The sequence below is a fragment of the Myotis nattereri genome (assembly GCF_964212035.1).
Source record: "Myotis nattereri genome assembly, chromosome: 5".
In the NCBI taxonomy this organism is placed as follows: Eukaryota; Metazoa; Chordata; class Mammalia; order Chiroptera; family Vespertilionidae; genus Myotis; species Myotis nattereri.
This window is the reverse complement of record NC_138080.1, coordinates 57,979,025-58,001,285: the sequence shown is the minus strand read 5'-3', so window position 1 is coordinate 58,001,285 and position 22,261 is coordinate 57,979,025. Positions and strand designations below refer to the sequence as shown.

The window sequence follows — 22,261 nt, the reverse complement described above, 5'->3', positions numbered from 1 at the left end:
GTTAACAAAGGCTTTGCATGTTCTCATTTGGCCAAGGGTCTCAGGCGTGCTATACAACACTGCGTATGGCAGGCGGACTCTAAGACTAGTGCTGACTGTTTAAACCCACATTGAAAGTTTTAATGGAGTTCAGGTACATGAATACTACTTCCTGAGTCTACACACTACTGCACCAAGGGCACGGTGTGCATATTTTGTAAGCAGCTGACTGTAGTGTGTATCTATTAAGCTTCCATAACACAATCCAGACACTGGCAGTTGAACCGTTATTACCAATGGTTTTAATACGGCCCGGTGGTCAGGACTGCTGTGCACGTGTGTCAGCTCTGTCACCTGAATCGCTATAATAGCTTAGCTCTCTCCTCATTTCTTTAGAAAAGCTTCTGAAGAGGACCCCAGCTCCCAAGCATGCACAGTGAGGGCACAGAAATCACCTTTTATTATAACCCAGTGAGGGAAAGCTCTGCATTTTCAATTATTTGTACTTCTGGCAAGTTTCACACCTTTACTAAACATGCATTTTCACAGCTGCTTTCTTCTCCTAGCCTCACATGTCATTGCTGTAAACGGAAAACACTCTACTCTTCCCAACAACATCCTTCAGAACTTCAAAAGCACAGGCTGAGGTTTTTGCACAGTTTCTGTCTTCTTGCCAACAGAAAAGTCAAAGGTTTCTTTTAAAAAACAATATGCTCAATCCGTTCACAGTTGAAAAGCCACATCTGACATTGGAAAGTTGTTCCGAGGAGACGATGTGAACACACCTACCCTGTTTCCAGGAAAGATGACTTGGTCCAAAGGAATGACGCAGAGAAGCTGGGGATGGGGGTGAAGGAAAGGTGGGGCTCCAGGGAGCGCATGAAATATGGGAATATTTGCCTCTAAAGGTGATCAGAGCAGGGTTTCTGACCCCAAATTCGAGGACCGTGGCTGCTGGGCTAAAACGCCTGAGGTCTCCCTTCTTGGCTAAGCCTCGGGCTCAGAGTCACTGGGCACAGAGGGAAGCCAGGGAGACAGTCAGGCGGCTGCTGCTACCGGAAGTCAACAGGAAACCGACGGCAAGACATACAAGGTGTCCTAGTGTCCGAGACATGAGAAGCCCACCTGGGTGGGACGGAGTAGGCAGAGAGACAGCAATGCTGAGGGTAAAACGGTTCGCGGGTCCTGAGCGCTTACTAGATGCCATGCGCGGCCGTCTTGCGCTTTCCCACATGAACTGAACCAGGCCTGGCAATAACCCGGAGGCTGATGAAAACTACCCTGTGCACCGTTTTCCTAGTGAGGAAACGGGAACTCCCCCATGGTGACGTCGGAACTGCACGCAGGCAACCTGTTCCCCATGTCAGGGGAGACGCCGAGGTCTTCAGTTCAGACGCCATGGGGACTGCAACTCCTCGAAGCAGAACAGGGCCTGGTGTGCAGGAAGCTTTCCAGGCAGAAGTCCTTGTGGGCTTGTTCTCCTTAAGGGGCTCCTGTGACTTCATGTGGACGAGGGACTAAGCGACTGTGGGGACCACCCCGAAGAGAGAGACAGCAACGAGCCAAGTCGTTATCATCACGAAGCTTCCAGGATACAGTGACCTCTACCTTCTGTGGACCCGAATCCACCCTCCACCTCACGGGAGGAAGGTCTCTCCTGCCAGTGCTGGACTTCCCACACCACCTCCAGACAGGCTGTCCTGTCCACGCCATCTTCCCCTCTGCACCAGTGACCGCTGTTGAGCACAATCTGATCATGTCAAGTCAGGCAGGCGTTTATCATGCGGGACGAGGGCCTTCTGACTGGCCCCCACTCCCTCTGTGTCTCACCCCTCCCCTCTCCCGCCTCTGTGCTCAGCCATGAGGAGCCGCTGTGCGTCCTTCGTCACCAGCCCAGCCATGCGCCATTCCCACGCCCTGTCCCGCCTGTGGGCCTTCGCACTTGAGCTCCTTTTGCCTGGAATGCCCATCACCCGCTTCTTGGCCGGCTCAATCTTTCAGCCCTTCGTTCTTAAGCTGCATCCAACGCTGGCTTCTAGCTCTGTGCTCACCAAACCTGGGGCTCATCTCAGCCCAGGGTCCCAGCACTTGCTATCGTTGTGTGTTTTCCTCACTGAGCTCAGCTTCTTAGGGTCTGAGACCATTTCTCCTTCAGCTCTGAGCATCCAGCAGGTGCTCAAGAGGAGTGCGTTGAATGGATGGGTTTGTATTCTTCCAGATCCCATCATAACTTTACCGTACTACGGCTCCATGTTTATTACATTCACTAACTAGGTAAAAAAGCGCAATGATTTAAAAAAAACACAAACTCGCTAGAAAGAGTTTTCTTTTAAAAGTAAAATTTAAATATAGGACTCTTTTCATCTCGCCATCACTGCAGTAATATACATGAAGGAAATTAATTTTAATGCACCCAGGTACTGATTCTGTGTCACCATGGCTGACAGGAGCCAACGAGACTTTATGAGGTGGCATCCGACTTTATGGAAGTGAACACTAGGCATGCATTTACAATTTTACAGGGACTATAAGCTGTCATGCTGAAAAATGTTTATAAAACATTAATCAAAAAATGCCTCTTTAATACAATGCATTGTCTGAAAGATGTTTGAAGGCGCACACTATAAATGGATTCTTTTTCTGACTAAAGTAATTTCCACCCAAAGCATTTCCCCACTGCTCTACACGCACACCGTGTGGCTAGATAAAGAGCCCTTTCGCGGCACGTCACTGCCTGATGCGAGCACTCGGGAAATCCCTAATGTGCAGCACGCCGCATTTCCATGTCGCACATGACACATTCGTCTAAAATCACCCAACAGAGTTTGACACGGCAGCATCTTCCATAAGCACAGCTTTCAACAGACATCTGCCCGGTAGGAACTTCAAGTGCAAGCTTTCTTCTTCTAACAAGCAAGCAAGGGGTTCCTTTCATCCTTTTCTTTTATTCTTTGCTCCCAGGATGGAAGGGATAAAACAATATGAACCGGAACAAGGCCCCCCACCCCCACTTTAAATATGTTTATTTTATGTTCTCTGAATTACAATATTCCCTTTGTATCAGTGTTCGAGTTTCAAGTTACTACTTTCTACTGGATGAACTGTTTTCTATTTTTCCTTGAGAAACAGATATCTGTCTTCAGAGATTAAACACGGGCCTTTGTATAATTTCCACTAAAGGGTTATTTATAGTTCACAATATAAAAACTATTGACTGCATATTATTGTTTAGAGTTTATTTTACTTGTAGGCGCACACTGTTCTCTATCTCCCTATCTCTCTATCTATCTATCTATCTATCTATCTATCTATCTATCTATCTATCCATTCATTAAAAAATACTCTCTGGGCCTCTGCTGTCTGTGAGTTACTACTGTTCCCGTGCTGAGGACGTAAGGAGAACACAGGCAAAGTCCCTGCCTTCTTGGCGCCTTGACTACCTCAACTTTCCTCCAACTAAGGGATGGGTGTCCCCCTTTCTGTCACTGGCTCACCCAGCTTCTACAACTCAAACTTTGGGGATCACCTGGACTAATCCCATTTGTCTTTCCAACTCCATCGGAAGCCACCAGCTCTACCTGATGCTCCTGCAGATTCTCCCCTCCGCCCACACTCCCCTTCCCTCGGGTTTCACTGCACCTTCCTAATTCAGTGCCTCAAACAATCAAGCCAAGATGACTCTTCAGCCTCCTGCCGGAGCCCGTCTTCAGACTCTTCCCTTCATCAACGCTGCAGACCAGTCGGATTCACCTTCCTAAAGCCCATGCCAATGGAAGCCCACTCCCTGCTCAAGAGTCACACAGACTTTCCAGAGCCGATTCATCGAATCCTCTACCCACTCAACTTCAGTGCAAACCACTGTTACTACCCCTGCAGCAAGTGCTCGCTGCACGCCCAGTGCGTTGCCTGCGTTCTCTCACTTAATCCGTCAGCAGCCGATGGTGGCAGTTTTCCCACTGAAAGATGAGGAACCGGGTGCTGAGCAGCTAAGTGGCTTGTCTGCCATCACACACCCGGGCAGGTGGTGGAGCAGACTTGGACCTCAGTCTCTTACTTTTCATCACAAAGCGACGTTAACTCCCTCAAACCCAACTTCTGCTGCCGTTCCCCTCCCGGCTCCGGCCCAGCCCTGCCTTTGTCTTTGTAGAAGCTGAGCCGCCTGAGCTTGTCCCTTCTCACCAGGTGCCTAAATCCTGCTTGGGGTTCTCTTGGGCTCCGCTGTGCATTTTCCTCCACCATGAAGGTGGCCCCCCCGTGGATGTCTTCCTCTTTTCTGTGGAGGTTTTGTTTCCCCTGAACACAAGCCAAGTATTTTAATTTTCTTTGACTCTCCTATGGTGTTTTTAAGCACAGGACTGGTACTCAATATATGAGTGATTGATTATGTAGGAGTAGGTGCTAAAGGAATGTTTCCTGTTGAAAGCGACAGGATGTGGAACACACACCTGATGCTTCACTGGACTGTAAAGGGAATTGTTCACACCCCCCTCTGGGGAGGACGGTATTTTATAGGATAAAAATAGGAGCAGGAGAGGAAATATTTTGAAAACGCCCTTTGTGTCTTTTGGAATCTAATATTACACTTACTTTCTCACGTGGCTGAGAGATGGTCTACTCCAATCACCTGGACCATTTCCTGTCTTTCAAAGATCCGCTCGCCTGAATTCACACGACTTGTTCCCATGTAAGTGCTTCCTCCGACTCTCTGCTGAGCCCTGGAGAGCTGCTGGCCAATTGGGGGTCCAGTGGCTTCTCTCTTTAGTTGTCATGGTGATTTCCCACTTTTGTTTAGTTTGTTCTTAGTTAGAAACATCCATAACTTTACTATCCAAATGCCCTACACATTGTTATTTGAATTCTCGCTCTTCCTGGCCAGTGGATCTCTCAGGAAAGCCCATGTTTGCCTTTGACAGTCACTGGGATGGACGGTCTCTTCAATCAAAATGCAGTCCAGCAAGGCGGTCAGTGTTTGAGAAACACGAACCCTCTTGTCCGGCATCACTAAATGGCAATCTCCGTGTCCCCTTCCCCAGCACATGCGCGCACACACACGCACACACACACACACACACACACACACACCCCACAGGCTTTCTCTCGGAGACAAACAGTCACAGAAAATCAAACTCAACGGCACTGATTTATTTCAATGACTAAACAAAGGGGCCATTATGTGCCATTTCTAGAGCACGAAATGAAGCTTTGATAAGGTCCAAAGGCAGTTGTGGAATTTGGTTACAAAAGGCTTTCAGGAAGGATTATCCCATAGCAAGCTAGTTTTTAGTAACACAGATGTCTCATGAAGCGATCGATAATCCATCAGACCCAGTAGCCTGCATGGGGTACAGTGCAGCAGGAAAGAGGCCTGCAGCCAAGACAGAAAGCCCTGGGCTGGAACCCCATGTCCGCCCCGTAACTCCTGAGTGACCATCATGGGCCAAGTTACACAGCCTCGGTTTCCACATCTGTAAAATGTACCTACTTTGTAGGTATTTTTTTAAGCGAAATAATATGTCTGGTAAGTAGTAAGTCTTCATTGTTATGTGCCAGACACTGGGGTAGATGCAGTGAACAAATGGGCACCCCCCCCGCCCCCCGTCTTATGCTCTTACTCAGTTAACAGCCAGAGAAGATAGAGAGCCCAAGCCCACCGGACACAGGGGGCTGAGAAGATGCAGCACTGCTGCCAGAGGTCGTCAGGCAAACAGATGCAGCGAGCCTGTATCACCCCGACTTTTAGAGTAAACAGGAAGGCCAACTGCCTCCAGGGGATGGCATGGGGGCCTGGGTCCGCCAGAGGCCGGCAGATCAGCCGAGAGCTGCCCAGGTGTGGCCTCTGACAAGTACCAGCGGGCACTGCAGCGGGGGGCGCAGCGAGCAGCACAGAGGCCTGAGGAGCCCCAGCGCGAAGAGCTGCTTGACAATATTAGCGCTGCGCACCCGAGGGTGAGACCTAAGAGCAACATTTACAAGGAAAGGCCTGAAAGGGAGAGGCGCTCCTTTCAACGAAGGGGCTTGTGTGGCTGGCCTTTGACTCGCTTGGGATAGAAGTTGGTTTGTGAGCATTTTCGGCCCATTAGGAAAATCAAAGATGGTTTTTGCCTTCAGTTACCTGGGCTGTAATGCTACCACTTTGCTGCAAGTTTTATGTCAAGAAAGATGCAAACTAGACCAAAATGAGCATCTGGTGCAGCTTTTGTTTTGAAATAGGCAAGTTCTGGTGGGAAAGGATGTTTAATGAACCGCTGAGCGGGCTCAGCAGATGCTGGAATGAAACATTTAACTCCAGCAAGGGAAGGTGTCGGCCTCGGAAGATTGGTTGCACCCTCACCTGTCTGGAAGCATCGTGGGAGTACTTGGCGAGCAGGGGGTTAAGAACGAACTGAAGAACGGCGGCTGTGTCTCCAGGAGGTGTGGCCATGTTGAGGGAGACCAGCGGGCAGGAGGGCAGTGAGGGAACTTTTTCACTTCTCCAGGCTGTGAATGAAGAGTCGTCTGTCTTCTAAAGGGAAAGTCTGGCTTCTGTTCACACTCGAGGATGTGAGAACATCAGAAATAGAAACGAGGATTTCACATGACAAACGTCGTGCAAAGTCACCAGAATGTAGTGGACAGGGTCATTGACACAGAACGGGCTGTCTGATGGCCCTGGGAAGCCTGGTTTAGTTTCATAGGATGTTTCAGGCATGCTGTCACATACATAAAGGAAAGCACGTGAACATTCTAAGTCTGAGGCAAAGAAAACAGTTTTCCCGAAAGTTTTGTATCCATAATCCTCGTAACAGTGGAACTTCCAGAAGGCTTCAAAAATATTAGTTAAGTGATAAATGTAAGCTGTGATCCCAATGAACAATAATTATTTTTAACGTACATTTAAAAAATTTTTTAGCAACATGGCTGATAATCACTTCTGGTGATAACTTTCTTCTTCTTTTTTAAATCCTCACTGGAGGATATATGTGTGTGTGTGTGTGTGATATATATATATAGGCCACCTGCCTATATATTTATATGTTTTTAATCCTCACCTGAGGAAATATATATATATATATATATATATATATATATATATATATATATAATTTTAATCTTCACCCGAGAGAGGGAGAGAGAGAAACATGAAAAAAAACCCAGCATGTACCCTGACCTGGGCTGGGGATCGAGCCTGCAACCAAAGTACATACCCTTGATTGGGAATTGAGCCCGAGACCCTTTGGACCGTGAGCCTGTGCTCTAACCACTGAGAAACCGGCTAGCATGGTAACTTTCTTCTTGATGGTACCATGTGTATGATGAACACAAACCTCAGAAAAGGTGCCTTCTGACATAAAAGAACAAGGCAGTTTTGATTGGGGGATTAGAAATCAGTTATTTACCCTTAAATCCACCTCTCTTAAAAAGGTTGCCTCGGGTTTCTGGGGTGTAACCTGTCCAGATGGCGTCCTGCCCACCGGCTCCTGCCCTTCACTTATTCTCAATGACACATGAACTGGGCAGTTAAGACCTCATGGGGAAGACTCTTAGGCAGAAGAAGAAATTAAGAAGAACATACAATGGAGTTAAGGAAATTAAGGAAACTCTGGGAGCCATTTCTGGAAACGATGATCTCCTCTGTCCTCCTTAACCATTGAGTACTTACGCATCTAATAACACAGAGAATTGTGGATTCCACAAATCGGTACGCACGAATGGCCAATTTTATGAACAAATAAGTAGGTAGAACCCTGTCTTGTGTTTTTGTTGGGACACAGTGGAACATAAAGGCAGACACAAAAAGTGGTCCAAGGCAGTGGCCATCAGCCCCAGCCACTCCTCAGAACCACCTGGGTGGCTTTCTCATAACTATGCCTGAAAGATTCCGAGTTGATGGGTGTGGGGAGAGGTCCTGGCACCCCTCTTCCTGGACAGCTCCTGGGTGATTCCAAGTGGGCCAGGTTCAGAGCCGAGTCTGGTAACAAGGGGGAGTGAGAGGACACCAGGAGATTCTGGAGGTGGACCGAGGAGCCGCTGCGGGCCAGCTCTGTGTGAACTGGGGGGACCTCTCTGAGGCTCGGTTTTCTAGTTTGGACAACGCGATCAATAATAGCTATTGTGCAGAGTTGCTGTGAAGAATAAATAAGATGATAAGGCAATCTAGGTGCCTAATACAGTGCTTAGCATGTAGTAGGTACCCAGGAAACACCAGAGCTTTCTGCTTTTAATGTTTCAAAGTGTCCTCATATCTATTTTCGATTTAATGTTCGCCTCAATCTGGTGAGATGGGAGAAAAATATAGACTTGCTAGTTTGGACGTCTCTATGCCTGGCTGATTTAGAATTTCATCTCATTTTATTATCAAAATAACTCCACATAGGCATTTTTTAACTCACTGTGCATTAGCAGTCAAGCACAAAAACAGTCTAAGCAACCTGCACGCCCAGCTCTGACCTTCCCGGTGCTCTCACTGGCAGCGTGCATGAGGGTGTCACTCAGAGCGGGTGCAGCTCATTCAAGGGCAGGACTTAGTGACCTCACAGTCAGCCTCAGGCAACCATGAAACCTCCTCACAGCCACTGGCACAAAACCGGGCAGAGCCTCGCATCCAGCACAGCCCTAGGACTTGCTCCTCAGATGGTGGAATTTGCAAGAATCTTTTAGCAAGTTGGACGTGGCTTTATTTTTTTATTTTATTTTTTAAATACTTTGATTGATTTCAGAGAGGAAGGGAGAGGGAGAGAGAGATAGAAATATCAATGTTGAGAGAGAGAGAGAGAGAATCATTGATTGGCTGCCTTCTGCATGCCCCCTACTGGGGAATTGAGCCCGCAACCTGGGCATGTGCCCTTGACCAGAATTGAACCTGGGACCCTTCAGTCTGCAGGCTAACACTCTGTCCACTGAACCAAACCAGCTAGGGCGGGACGTGTCTTCAAGTTCTCAGGCAGTCTGCATATCAAGGAGTCTATTTATTACATTTATCATGGGCAGTGACAAGTTAGTAACTCATCAATAAAAACCTATTTCTGAATTCATTATGCTAATTAGTAACGTCACCGGTTGGGTTGATAAAGATAACACAAGCAGTTGTGTAGCTGCTCTCATAAAATAGTAGCTGACTACCCCAGTGAGAATTTTCCATTTGAGCGACTGTCCCTGGCACTGAGGTCTACACTGACCAGTCCAGTCACACACCACACTGCCAACACAAAAGGATTTTCAGGTGAATTACTTCATATAAGCACTTAGCACAGTGTTTGCCTATTAAATACTCAGTGTCAGCTGTTATTATTAGTACTTCTATTGAAAACATAATAGAGAAACAATTTTTAAAATAAATCAGTGAAAGGCTTAGAAACTCTACTACAGAAGCTGAACTAATAAAACCTAAATGTAGGTGATCTTGTATCACTGCAAATCAAGAATTATCCCAAGTCTTGATTTATCTCTGGTTCCTTCACGTATCAGGAATTTGGGTTAAAGTTCAGTGAAAAAGGGACAGCAGAAGCCAAAGCCTGCCCAGTAACTCTCTGAGGAAGAGTTATCACCTTACCAACCGAGGCATAAAGTAATATTGTTCAGACCTTAATGAGTTGCAAAATCAACCAAATGGGTTTTATCTAGAACTTGAATAGATTATGGAATGTATCACCTACAGTAAGAGTGACGTTATTTTGTAAAATGTTCACACACATGCAAGTGTGCAATGGATTACCCTGTACAACCTATCTTCTTACTGTAGCTTGTGGGTAAACAGGTTGGACAGTCCCTGGTACAGGAGCCATGGGTGAGAACTGTGTGCACCAGGGCGTTGGTCGTCCAGGCGAGCAAAGATGATTGATTCCTGAGGGTCAGCCCGGGAATCCCCCACAGAGATTTTATTGTCTTTAATCACATACTTGCTGCCTGGAACCTGGAGACTTCCTGGAGTTTTATTACAAAGTCTGGATGTTATAGTAGTGATTTTCAGACACCAAATCCAGAAAAAAAAATTCAAAACAAAATAGTCCAAAAACCTCTGAGGACATAAGTGCATTGCTCTGTTAGAGAACTTACATCTCTCTCTTCATGTGGATCAGAAAATAGCACCAAATGGCAGATGCTCCCCCTTGTCTCTTGAGCATGGTAGTAAAATCTACCGGGCCTCCAATGCCAGGGCATCTTTAAGGGTCGGTCCAATGGCAGGGGTCCCCGAGCTGCCTTCCTACAGAACTGTAACTGAACTGCAGGGCAGAAACTTTTACAGCTCTGCCCCAAAGACAAGCTTGTATCTTCTATCTTTACTCTGACTTCTGTTTCCACGTTAGTAGTTTATTGTCGAACAGCACTCTGGCTATTAGTTTGCAGGAATGGATGACAGGCAGCTGCTGCCTCACAAAAGGCAGGGGCGGGGGGCTGGCTCATCAAGACTCACTTTAAATAGGGCACAACCTTTTGTTAAGAAAGAATGAAAGAATGAGTGCAAGTTTGTGACTGGGCCACATGGAAATATGTTTATGGGAACAATGATAGAGATTAGGTACTTAAAAACCATCTTATAACCAGCAATGCAACTGGAGGTAATTTTCTTTTTTAAACAACTGATAAAACCATCCAAGTCCAAGCTGAGATCACAGTTACAATGCCTGGAATAATGTTCCAGGAGATCTGGGATAAGTTCTTAAGTTTCTTTCTATGCTTTCATTTCTTCACATGCAAAATAGGACAATAATTGCTGACTTGCTAATATTCTGCCTTGTTCAGGTACCATGACATAATGAGTTAAGTGCTTTTAAAAAGTGCTTCCCAATTGTAGGAAGGGTAGTTTTATTAAGATAATAATCTTCATGTGCCAAGTGGAATCACAGATAAGCTTTAAGGGGAAAGAAAAAAGAAAGGCAAACTTTCGTATTTCAATTCCACTTCCTCTTGAGAAAATAACCGAGATGCTATTAAATGATCATCTCAGCCCAAGTTGCAGGGAATTGTTTAGCCTTCTTGCAAAGCTTCCAAGTAAAACTGAAAACAAGAACCATTTCAGCCCGGCCGGTGTGGCCCAGTGTTTGCACGTTGACCTATGAACCAGGAGGTTACAGTTCTATTCCCGGACAGGGCACATGCCTGGGTTGCTGGCTTGATCCCCATCTTGTAACCAGTAGGGGGGGATGCAGAATGCAGCCGATCAATGATTCTCTCTTGTCATTGATGTTTCTATCTCTCCCTCTCTCTTCCTCTCTGAAATCAATCTATATATATTTTTAAAAAAGAAACTGTTTCAGATTTTGTTTCTCCTCTGAACATCTTTCCAGAGTGTTATGGTATCTTCTCATCGTTAGGAAGATTTCCTTTCCCGAAATACTGTAACATCCTTCGCAGAACCCTTCCTCTGAAGTACTTGTTTCCTTTCACATAGAGCAGGGGAACTGCTCTCTTACAGAACGGAGACATCAGCTGCTGAGCACAGACTCAGACACCTGAAACTGGAAGGAACCTCAAGCTCATTGCCACCTGCTCATTTCACAGCCGAGGACACCGAGGCCCACAGCAGTGCTGGGATGTGGTCCAGCTGCTGTGAGAGAACCGGAACTTGGATCCTGACTAGACTCAGGTCTGTGGTTCTTTCTACTCTTTCCAGAAGCCGATGTCTACAGAAAAGCTATATTCCTTTTGCTTAGTGCATAGTTTCTGGTCACAGCTCAGCTACAGACTCATGATGGAGTATAAATGTCGGGAGGAAGAGCTGCTTGATTCTCCTTTGTACAAAGAGTGTATAGATCAGTGATGGCGAACCTATGACACGCGTGTCAGAGGTGACACGTGAACTCATTTTTGTTGTTGATTTTTCTTTGTTAAATGGCATTTAAATATATAAAATAAATATCAAAAATATAAGTCTTTGTTTTACTATGGTTGCAAATATCAAAAAATTTCTATATGTGACACGGCACCAGAGTTAAGTTAGGGTTTTTGAAAATGCTGACACGCCGAGCTCAAAAGGTTCGCCATCACTGGTATAGATGGTAAGACATATACTGGACTTGCAATAAGTGTTGGTCATGAAGCTCTACTTAACATTTACATAGCATTCTTTCCACTGAGACATGCTTTTGCAAATAAGAAACAAGCGGAACCTCACACCGGACTGCCGATTGTCAGTTGACATGTTCTCAGAATATACGCTTTCATTTTGCCATTTAAAAACATTAAAAACGAATCCAAGCATACACTTCACTGAAGGATCTCAAACACCCTGAAACGTTCTCTTTCCAGGTACGGTGAGGAAGTTTCCTACGGCTATTAGAGCTCTAGATAACAAAAGGGACTTGAATACTCAAGAGAAAAGACAAATAAAACACTAATTTCACAGGACACCTGGGATCGAATTTCTTTCTTGATGCGATCTATTGACCCACTGTGCGCACAGCCATGTTAACTAGGGCACGAGCTGCTCTCGGTCTCTGCTGTGTAAAACAGCTCTGGTTACTGTACGAACATCGGCGTCAAGCTGGAGAGGGCTCTGGGAGAGTTCATGGCCTTTAGGGCGGCCCACAGCAAGGGGTGCTCCTGGCAAAATGTAAAATTATCTGCAGCCCTGAGCCGAAACCACGGGAGCACACGGACAAGCGGTGGTATTGTTTCCGACAGAGCCCCTGATAGTCTGTGCTTCCTCCGGAGCCTCCTCTTGCTTCTTCAACAAACTCTGGGGAATGGCATCATGTCAGGCTTTCCAGATGGATTATGTGAAGCCATAGCTCAATGTCATTTTCAATAGGAAGCCTCATAATTAAAGGTCAAATAGTCACTTCATCTGCAATCAATCAATAGAAAAAGTACTAATACGAAGAACTAATCAATCAATGGCAAATGCACTAATAAAAGCAATGAATCAAATTCAGCATGTGTGTAGGTGCGAGCACATGGAGGAGATCGAGACAGGGCAAGAGTAAGAACAATAAAATAAATCGAGAGTGTACATACAAGACAGCTTTCAGAAGGCTTCTCACGCAAGAGTTTTCACCTTTGGTTCTGTAGTTACATGGGTACCACTTGGACTGCAATGATTTATTCTTAAATACAAATACTGGATGTAATAATGAATGGTATTCATAAGTATTCTATTTGAGATACTGAGTGTGTGTGCGGGGGTGTGTATGTATAAAACCACTTGGAGAATACTATGACAGTGACTGCCAAAGGTATAGATACATATTCTAAATACCAAGTAGATATAATCTGTTGTATTTTAGCTGTGTGTGTGAGGTGAAGGTATAGCTCCAAGTGAAATTATCTGAAATTTCCTCCTTGGTTGTGAAATATGAATTGCTCGTACTTAGTGTGATGTTCTTTTATTTCCATGCAGATAGAAGTTGCATTAGGCCACTGTTGTGACACATCCTCTGTACCAGTGATGTCGGGCACCGGAGAGGGGAATATGTACTCGATCTTGTGAAAACAGACACAGGGCATAGCAAGGCCATTCTAGTAATAGGATCCAAACACCCCTAGCTATATGGGAAAATAAAGGGGCTCCTGAGACAAGGGAAGCAGCAGAGAGGCCATTTTTATAAATGCTAGCCAGGTATGATCAAGGCATGATAAAATAGTCGAGTTGGAACTAAAAGTCTCTAATCTAAGAGCTAAGGAAACAGGCCTGGAAGGTACCCGAGGAAGAGTCAGGATGAGTATTTAGGTTTTATAGTTCCAAGAGAGATTGAGTCTATCGTGTTACAGAAGTAACTAAGGATTTACACTCCATGGTTACTTAGGTAACTACACTAGTATTGTATTGGAGAATCTAAGTACCTGTTTCAGGAGAGGACACTACAAAGCAAACAAGTCCAAGTTCCCCCAACGCTTTTCAACAGACAGCTACATCTGATTGGTGTTCAGAGCAACTACCTGTTTGTCTGAAAATCAGCTTTCAGAAAGCATCAGGAACAGAGAGTATGGCTCTGGGATTATGGAAAGAAGAGACAGAAAGAAAGAGTGAACAGGAGTTTTGCTTACGGAAAAGAAGAGGATGCTGATTGTGTGCTTTTGAGGGTAGAGTTCATCATTCAACACAGCCAACTCCAGCACAGAAGATCATGGAGAAACCAAAAACTGCCCCATTGGGAGGGGCGGGTCTAAAGGCCCCTGTAGAAATGCTGTGGCTCAGCATCTGCTTGAAGGACACAGGCTCAGGAGACCCCGAGTTAGGACATCTGAGACATTTGCGGGCACCCACCTCTGGACTCCCGACCTTTATAACAACCCCTTACTTTTTAGGAGACCGGGAAATCCAGACATCACATCACAATATCCACATGGGGAGAAAAGTGTCAGATGGTTTCTTTGAGGTCAACAATTAAACGACACCTGTTACATGAAAATCTACAAGACAGACTGGGAATGGTAACACAGTCATAACTAATACAGTTAAAAGTAACTAGCAACAATAGCTACTGCTTAAAGAGTACCTGCTAGGTGCCAGGCAGCAAACCAGCTCTTCCGGGCTATCTCATTTAACCCATAGCAATTTACATACATTCTGGCATGAACTGACTACCCGTTACATATAAGCACTGTGCTAGCTACTTAACGAATTTAATTCTGACCTTTACAATTGCCTTACAAAGTATTATACCGTCCCATTTTACAGATGGGAAAGCTGAGGTTCAGGAGGTTAAGTGATTTTTCCAGGGTCACAAAATCAGGACTGGAATGTGGCTTTCAGTTTGATGTTGATTATAAAGAAAACCTACCAAACATGCTACAATGTATGAACAGTATATTTATTCAAATTAGCTGCCAGCCCTAGATAGCAACTGCTCCTCAAAGAGTTTGTCCAATTTCTAAATCACTTTCCAAACTTGGCAAGAGTGTCAGACAAATATGAGAGGGGGGGTTACCAAAAACATAATGAAATGTCTTTGTTTTCTAGGTTCAGACTGAACTTGAACATGAGCAGACTCACAGCCATGACATGACTCTTCCTTTTCTTCAGTGAGTCACAAGCCAAAATGAAAAGTTTTCCTACGAGTTTTTGCCACAGTGTGTCTATTAGCCCAAAGAGTTTATGAGTGATGTATATTTCAGTGAAGGTTCTGATTACTTAATGACTTTTAATGACTGGAAACATGAATTCTGGATACCTAAACACATTATTGGGATAATGCCACTAAACTGGATAAAGCTAAGTAGAAAACAGCATTTTCCTTCTTGATCTATTTTTGTCTATTAAATAAATACTTATTTCACTTTAGATGCTAATCAGATTGAGTTAATAATAATGATAATGTGTTTCTTTATCGAAGCAACATAACATTCTGAAATGAACTTCAAATTAATGTCAATATCCAATTAGAGAAATAATGTTATTTCCACCTTGCCCCAAGCTTCCAGAAAATAAGTTAATATTTTTTAGGGACAACTCTAGAGCCTTCCAAAGCTGAGTTTTTGCCCACTGTGCACCCCCATTTCCAGCTTTTAACATTAACATTCCACATTGAAAACCTTTTATGAGAATCAAAAACCTTACAAATTAAGCTAGATCCTACATTTTTAACCATAGGCCCTCCAAAACTGGTTCAATCGTATAATAGTATTTCAAAGCAGTGGCCCATTCTCATTTTGCTATTGTTCTTTAACGAAATGGATGATACCCCATTCCATTTAATCTGAAGCACTGCTTGAATCTCACACTCGTAATATGTAAATATCTGAGGGCTAAACTAGTTTGTGAGTCTGTGAATCACTTACCCAAAGTGAGGGATTTGTGTGTAGAACAGAAAATGATAGCCACAGTGTCTGCTGGTGTGAAACCGGAATTATTCCTAGGGGCAAGAGAAAAAAGTGCTTTACAAATACTTTCATTAACAGACTACTTAACATATCCTAAATCAAACGTAGTACCCACCTTCGTGTTGACATCCCTTTAACCAATCCTGGAGACAGAAGCCATTCTATGCCCAAATGTCTGAATGTCTTTACAGAGAATCATTTCTGAGCCACTTATCCTTGGAAGGGGGATGGTTTTAAAATGGTGTGGTGGAGGTCTCTTAAGATCACACATGTAATCAGTGGTGGCGCAGGACTCCAAGGAAGTCATGCCGGGAGGCACTACCTAGGCTGTCACCGGATAGCAACCTGTTGGCTTGAAAGAGTCATTGTGTCTGCAAAACTGCTCACTCAATAACAAACAGGTCCTTTGAGAAGTTCATGGTATGAACAAAGATTCAACATCATAGGTTTTAGTAAAACATTATCCCATATATCAAGCCTCTTCTCAGGTCTCTGCAAAACATACCAATCCATCCTTGCTCACAGCTGAGAAACTGAGGCAGAGAAGGCGCATGTGACCCAGGGCTCCACAGCCGGGTCATGACAAAGCTAGGATTTAAGTTAAGTCTGGCTCCTGTGCCTACACTCTTAACTGCTATGTTCTACTATTGCTATACAGTATGTTAAGCATGAAAAGACCCTCACTTAGCCAAAAGCCATTAAATGGTATGGGGGTCAGTACTGGTGAACATCATATTCAGATTATAGAAATTTAGAGACCAGGACAGAGGCTAGAAATGTCATTATTATCATTGTGTTCTTGGCATGTTAGAGACGATTCCTTCCTGAAGAATGAGGGTGTGAAGCCACAGTGAGTCCGTTCATCCCCTGCCCTGGACCCAGACAAGAGTCAGCAAATGGAAAGACGCGCTAGATCCGGCGGCGTGCATACAGCTGCAGATGTAGCACTCTATCCGATTTTTAAGGATCTCCAAAAAAAGAGAGCCCACCATTTCCTTTAGTAACCTCAGCCTCATCTATGACTTCGTTGGAAGAGCAATCTTCCCTAAACAGGTCCCCACATCCTGTTTTCTCTGTGAAACACTCACTGGAGGGAGAAGGGCCATCTCCTGCGCCTCCTCCCTGTCCCCAGTTCACAGGTTGACAGCATTTAATCGCCTCTGAAACGCCCCATGTGCTCATGCTTCCTAAACGGTCTTACCTCCAGCTCTTTTTCTGATAACAACTTTCCAAACTGCATTTTTGGTGTCCCCCTCAGCTGAGAATCCTCTGTGGATATATGTCACTTGAGATAATAAGATTGCCTTGCCATTCCTACATTTCATCCTCATATTTATATTGTGACACCAATCTTATTGTTTAATTTTTTTTATTAATTTTTTTGTGTTAATCCTCACCTGAGGATATTTTTCCATTCATTTTTAGAGAGAGTGTAATGGAGGGGGAGAGACAGAGAGAGAGAAATATTGATGTGAGAGAGACACATGGATTGTTTGCCTCCTGCATGCGTGGCCCCCCTCCCCACCCAACCAGGGCCAGGGATTGAGCCTGCAACTGAGGTACATGCCCTTGACCAGAATTGAACCCAGGACCCTTCAGTCTGCGGACTGATGCTCTATCCACTGAGCCAAACTGGCTAGGGCCCACACTTATTCTGTAAACATTGTACTACATGGCCCACATAGTCCTTGATCCCCTCATTCATCATGGAGGCCAAAGGTGAAAGGAGCCCCATAAGGTCCTGTGAGCATGGAGGAAAGGAAGACAGTATATACTCCATAAAAGAGAAAGAGAACGAGAGTGGTGGTGGTGGGGGGGTGATTTGGAGTGGGGCCAGGTTTCTCTCAAGCTTGGCAGGGGAGTGGGTGGTGATGCAACACAAAGAACCTTCCTGAGGGAAACAGCTAGTGGGCTGGCCTTTGAAGAACAGGCAGACACACGTGGAGGCTCTCCAGGCTGACTGTGCGCAGGGACACTGGCTTGTGACAAGGAATGTGGCCTTGGTAAGTGGGGCAGAAGGAGGAAGAGGAGTAATCACACAGCGTGGTGTGAGACCGAAGATGACGAGGTGACCCAGGAAGCACGGGGCGGGGGGGGGGGGGGGGTGGGGTGGGGGGGGGTGGGACGAGACATGAAGACAGATTTACAAGAACTTGACAAGTGTTGGCCTCTATGAAATAAATGTTGCCTCCCAACAGCTTAAGAGCACAGGCTTTTGGGGCAAATGCACAAGAACTTAAACTCAGACCATCCTCTGCTTGGACATAACACGGGGATGACAGTGCCTGCTTCTGAGGGCCACCTTCAGGATAAACGCCAGTGTTTGTTTAGAATCTGGCACGCTGCGGTGTTTAGTACTTGCTAGTTATCTTACTGTTACTGTTGCTTTGTCAAAGGAGGAGGGATCGAAGAGATGAGAAGCTTTGAGCATATGGGGCTGAGAAAGGCATCAAGGCATTGTGGGGAGTGGGGGATGGGCGGGCCCAGCGCTGTCTGGGAGGAGCCTGGGACTGATGTCCAGGTGCACGGAACTGGAAGTGGTGAGAGGGAAGAGTGTGCTCAGGAAATCTGGTGAAGAGGAGAAGAGGGGATGTGATCACCTAGAGAGGGAAGATGCAGCAGGAGAGACAAACGGGGAGACCAGGTCCTCAGAGAGACCCCAGAGGATGAGACGGATGTTAGCCTCCGAGGGGCTGTTTTCTCTGCTCTGAGCTGGAACAAGAGATGACAAGGTGAGTGAAAACTACAGAAAATTTCCAGGTGGAGAATGAGAAAATGGAAGCAATTTATATCAGAGATTTTACTTTCTTTGTAAAGGGTGAGGCACTTCGCTCACCCATAGAGAATTGGAGGTAACACGGAGTCCCAGGAACCTAAGACATAGAAAAGCTTGAAGGAGGCAGACTGGGGATAGATGTACAGCCAGCTGTATGGGAATGAATGCCACCTTGACTGCAGACCACGCAGCGTAACCAGCTGGGCGAGTGTGGACTACCCAGAAATGCCTGGGTCTGCAACCCTGCGGAGGCCTTTCCTTCTAGTTCTTTGCTCTCTCGTTTAGATGCAGCGGTTGCTGCATCTGGATCCAAGCAGTTGGGTTTTCTTCCCAGCGAATCTGACAATACCCTCTCCTTTGGGGAACTTTGCTCTGCTTCATATTTGTTCCTTTCCAGATTAGAGCACATTCCCAATGTGTCCAGAGCTCTCTGGCCAAGAAGGCGCTGACTTAAGCTGGCGCGGCTGCCACCGGCCAGAGCAGCGCGTACAGTGGCTGAGGAGGACGTCTGCAGGGACTCGCTAACGCCTCTGCTCCAGGAAGCAGGCGCAGCCGGCCCCCACTGGGCGGTGACAGGCCTGATCTCAGGCGAAACTGCCCCTTGGTTCTGTTGACAGGGTCTGCAGCCGGGAGGGAGGATCAGTAAATACAAGGGGAATGTTTCAGGTTAGAAACAATGTTCCCCTTAAACAGGGCTGGCCTATACCTATGCAGAAAGTAACAGATCACTTCACACCACGGACCTTGGGGAAAACCAACAGAGCGCCGCTCACTGAGCCCTCCACTCAGGATGATGTTGATGCTGACGAGTACCCACAGCAGGGAACGCTGATTGTTTTCTAAGCACTTCGCTGCCTGGACTTCTCCTTCTCCCAACAGTCTCATAAGGTAGCTAGTATTATTGCCTTGTTTTTTCCACAAAGGGAACTCAAAGCACAACTGCAAGTCACACTAGAAAGTAGGCTGCCCCACATCTTGGAGATAAGTTTGCCTCCGAGAAGAAAAATTATTTAAAAAAAAAACATCGACAAAGAAAAACCACCCAAACGAAAACCACCACTAAATGGAGTGGGTGAGAGCTGCTCTCTTGTGAAGTGACCTGCCCTCAGCCATGCTGTGCACCTCACTTATGTGGTAATGACTCTACTTTCAGCGATTAGCATCTCTATTGTGTCTGCTCACATTTTTGAATCATGTTACTATTTATTTTCTGATTCGACCTTATGTCTTTTTAATATTTTCTTTTTATTCTGTTTTTATAATTCTTTTGATCCCTATGGCCTCCCTTGGGATGTTTATTTCCTTTCCTTCCCAGCCGGTTTCTTTATTGGCTCTTACAGAGCTTTCCATCCATGTTTCCCACATAGCATTTCGTTTGCCTCCCTCTGCAGTTCCTACAAAGGAAAACATGTCAGAGGTTTTACAGGGAGAATCACAGAATGTGGAGCAGAAAAGCTCCTCAGAGGGTCCTGTGTGAGTGCTGTTAGAGGGGACGTCTACGTGAGGTGCTTTCCTTTGTTGACCTCTGGACCTGTGTTTTGTTTTCACTCATTTTAGGAGGTGACCTCCTCTGTCATTAGCTGAGCAGCATAAAGAGTTCCAGAGCTCTGTGGCTCCGCTGCCTCATCTCTGAAATGGTAAGAGACTTACCATTAACTACAGGGTTGTCTTCCTTCTCCCCCTCCCGCCCTCCCCTGCTCCCAACCCCTCTCCCTCCCAGGGCTACAGGGAGAGGCCCATTGAGGCCTGGGATTGAAACTGCACTGATAAAGATTAAAGGACCTGCACAAATATTTGAATATTTGTTTTCTTCCTCCTCTTGTTAATGCTTTCTTTTGTCACTCTAGTGACATTCTAGGTTTCTATCCTGTTATCTGCTTATCAAACTGTCTTTTATATATTTTTAAAAGGCTCCCAATGACTGCTTTATTTTTCTAAGCCTTTTCAACAATTTTTTTCCCTCAACTTTGACAGCTTTCCAAAGTTGTAGAAAGAGTAGGTCACCATGGATGGCTGAGTCTTGGTTTGATGAATAAACTCTCATTTCCTAGCAACAGTGACACAGAAACATCCAAAAGGATGTATTACAAAACCAGAAATGCTAATTCCCTCTCTTCCATAATTAGTTCTTGAAATAATGTTATTTTGATATAATAAATATTCTGCAGTAGCTAACATTTACTGAACACTTACTATATGCTAGGTGTTATGCTGAGGGCTTTGTGTGCACCTCATTTAATTCTCCAAATGCCCCGATGAGACAGTACTACTACTGTCTCCATTTTATAGTTGGGGAAGTTGACAACAGTTACAGTTATTAAACAGGGTTGAAACTCGGGTCTGTTTGGCTCTAGAGTTGGAATTTATAACCTGAACACTATTCTAAGGACAGGGAGATGAGAACACAGTCATAACTCTCACGAGTATTTTAAATACTCAGAGCAGAGGAGGCTCATGTGCCCGGTCAGGCAGGCTAAGCGGTGCTCACCAGGGGAGCAGAGTGGTGCAGGGAAGTTGGATTTTCTAGGTGGGTCTCCCCAGGTTTAAGCTAACCTGCCATCATCGGAGGTCAGTGACATGCTGTACAAAAAAGACTTCTTTCCATGCTGAGACTTTTGTGTCTGGATAATTGGATTGGTTTGAAATGTACTGAGTTGATAAGAAAAAAGCCCCACAGGCCACTTTCACCAATTTTAAGTAGAAAGGAACAAAAAGTGGGAAAAGAAAATTAAATTCAACAGCATATAAACCAATGGGTATTAGTTCCAATTTTTGGTGTCTTTGATTAATTTGTGTTTTTGTGTAAACCTAAAGAATCCAGTTAAACATTCTCTACAAATTCCCTAACCAAAACAAGTGTTATGAATTTTTAAAGAAATTGAGGTAGTTTATTTAGTGCAGTAGAAAAAGCATGGGCCAATGCTTTTGGAAATGTCAGGTGGCAGTGGATTTCAATTCTAGGTGTGCTGTCACCTGATTTTGGGTAAGTTTCTAAACTAAACTGCTCTAAGCACGGGTTCTCATCTGCAAAACAGCAACAAAAGTGCCTGGGGCCATAGTCTTTGCTGTCAGACTTACAGGGAATAACTCATGCACAATCCCTAGCACAGTGCCCGGCCCTGAGCAGGGTTCACTAAATGATGATAATTTTCATTCCTCCAACAAAATCTCCAGGCATTATAAGGCCTCTCAGCACGAGAAGAAGAAAAAAGTGAAAGTGAAAACCATCTATTAAATCTTGTCCAATTGCAAATCCCCAAATGTTAATGGAATATTTGGGGATACACACCCGTTCCCCAGGAACACAATTACAGCCACCCCATAGTCTTGTTTGTCAAAGAATGTGATGCCTGACACCAGGCTGAGCACATTCAAAACCCAACACAACTTGAGTGAAGGCAGAACAAGGCAGAACAGAAGTGTCTCAAAACCACAGGCCTCAGGAAAGTCCAGTCTGCTTCAGGCTGAAAATCCTCAGTTCTCATTCCACTATTTGTGACGCCGCCAGTCCTCCTTCAGCAGCCTCAGGAGTGGCTATTCTGTGTTTTTTAAGAATTTGTCAGTCACTCACTCACAGGCATGGCATCCTGCCTAGTCTGATAGGACAGGATGAGTGGCCCGATGATCACGCTGCCACAAGGACCAGCAAAACAGCCAGTGAAGGGCACATGTCTTTTCTGAGGTGCCCTAACAAGCCATTTACAAAAAACAAAACAAAACAACAAAAAACACACCTTTAAAATAGCTCCTACTCTCAGACTTACCTAA

General features: G+C 45.2%; 1 protein-coding gene across 1 annotated transcript in view; it reads right to left on the bottom strand.

The window, feature by feature from the left end:
• SLC10A7 (solute carrier family 10 member 7) overlaps window positions 1–22,261 on the bottom strand; it is a 197,121-nt gene that overhangs the window by 3,760 nt on the left and 171,100 nt on the right. Inside the window, exon 10 of the mRNA XM_081092840.1 lies at window positions 15,676–15,749. Coding sequence (XP_080948966.1) covers window positions 15,676–15,749 — 74 coding nt within the window. The remainder of the gene's footprint in view (window positions 1–15,675; window positions 15,750–22,261) is intronic.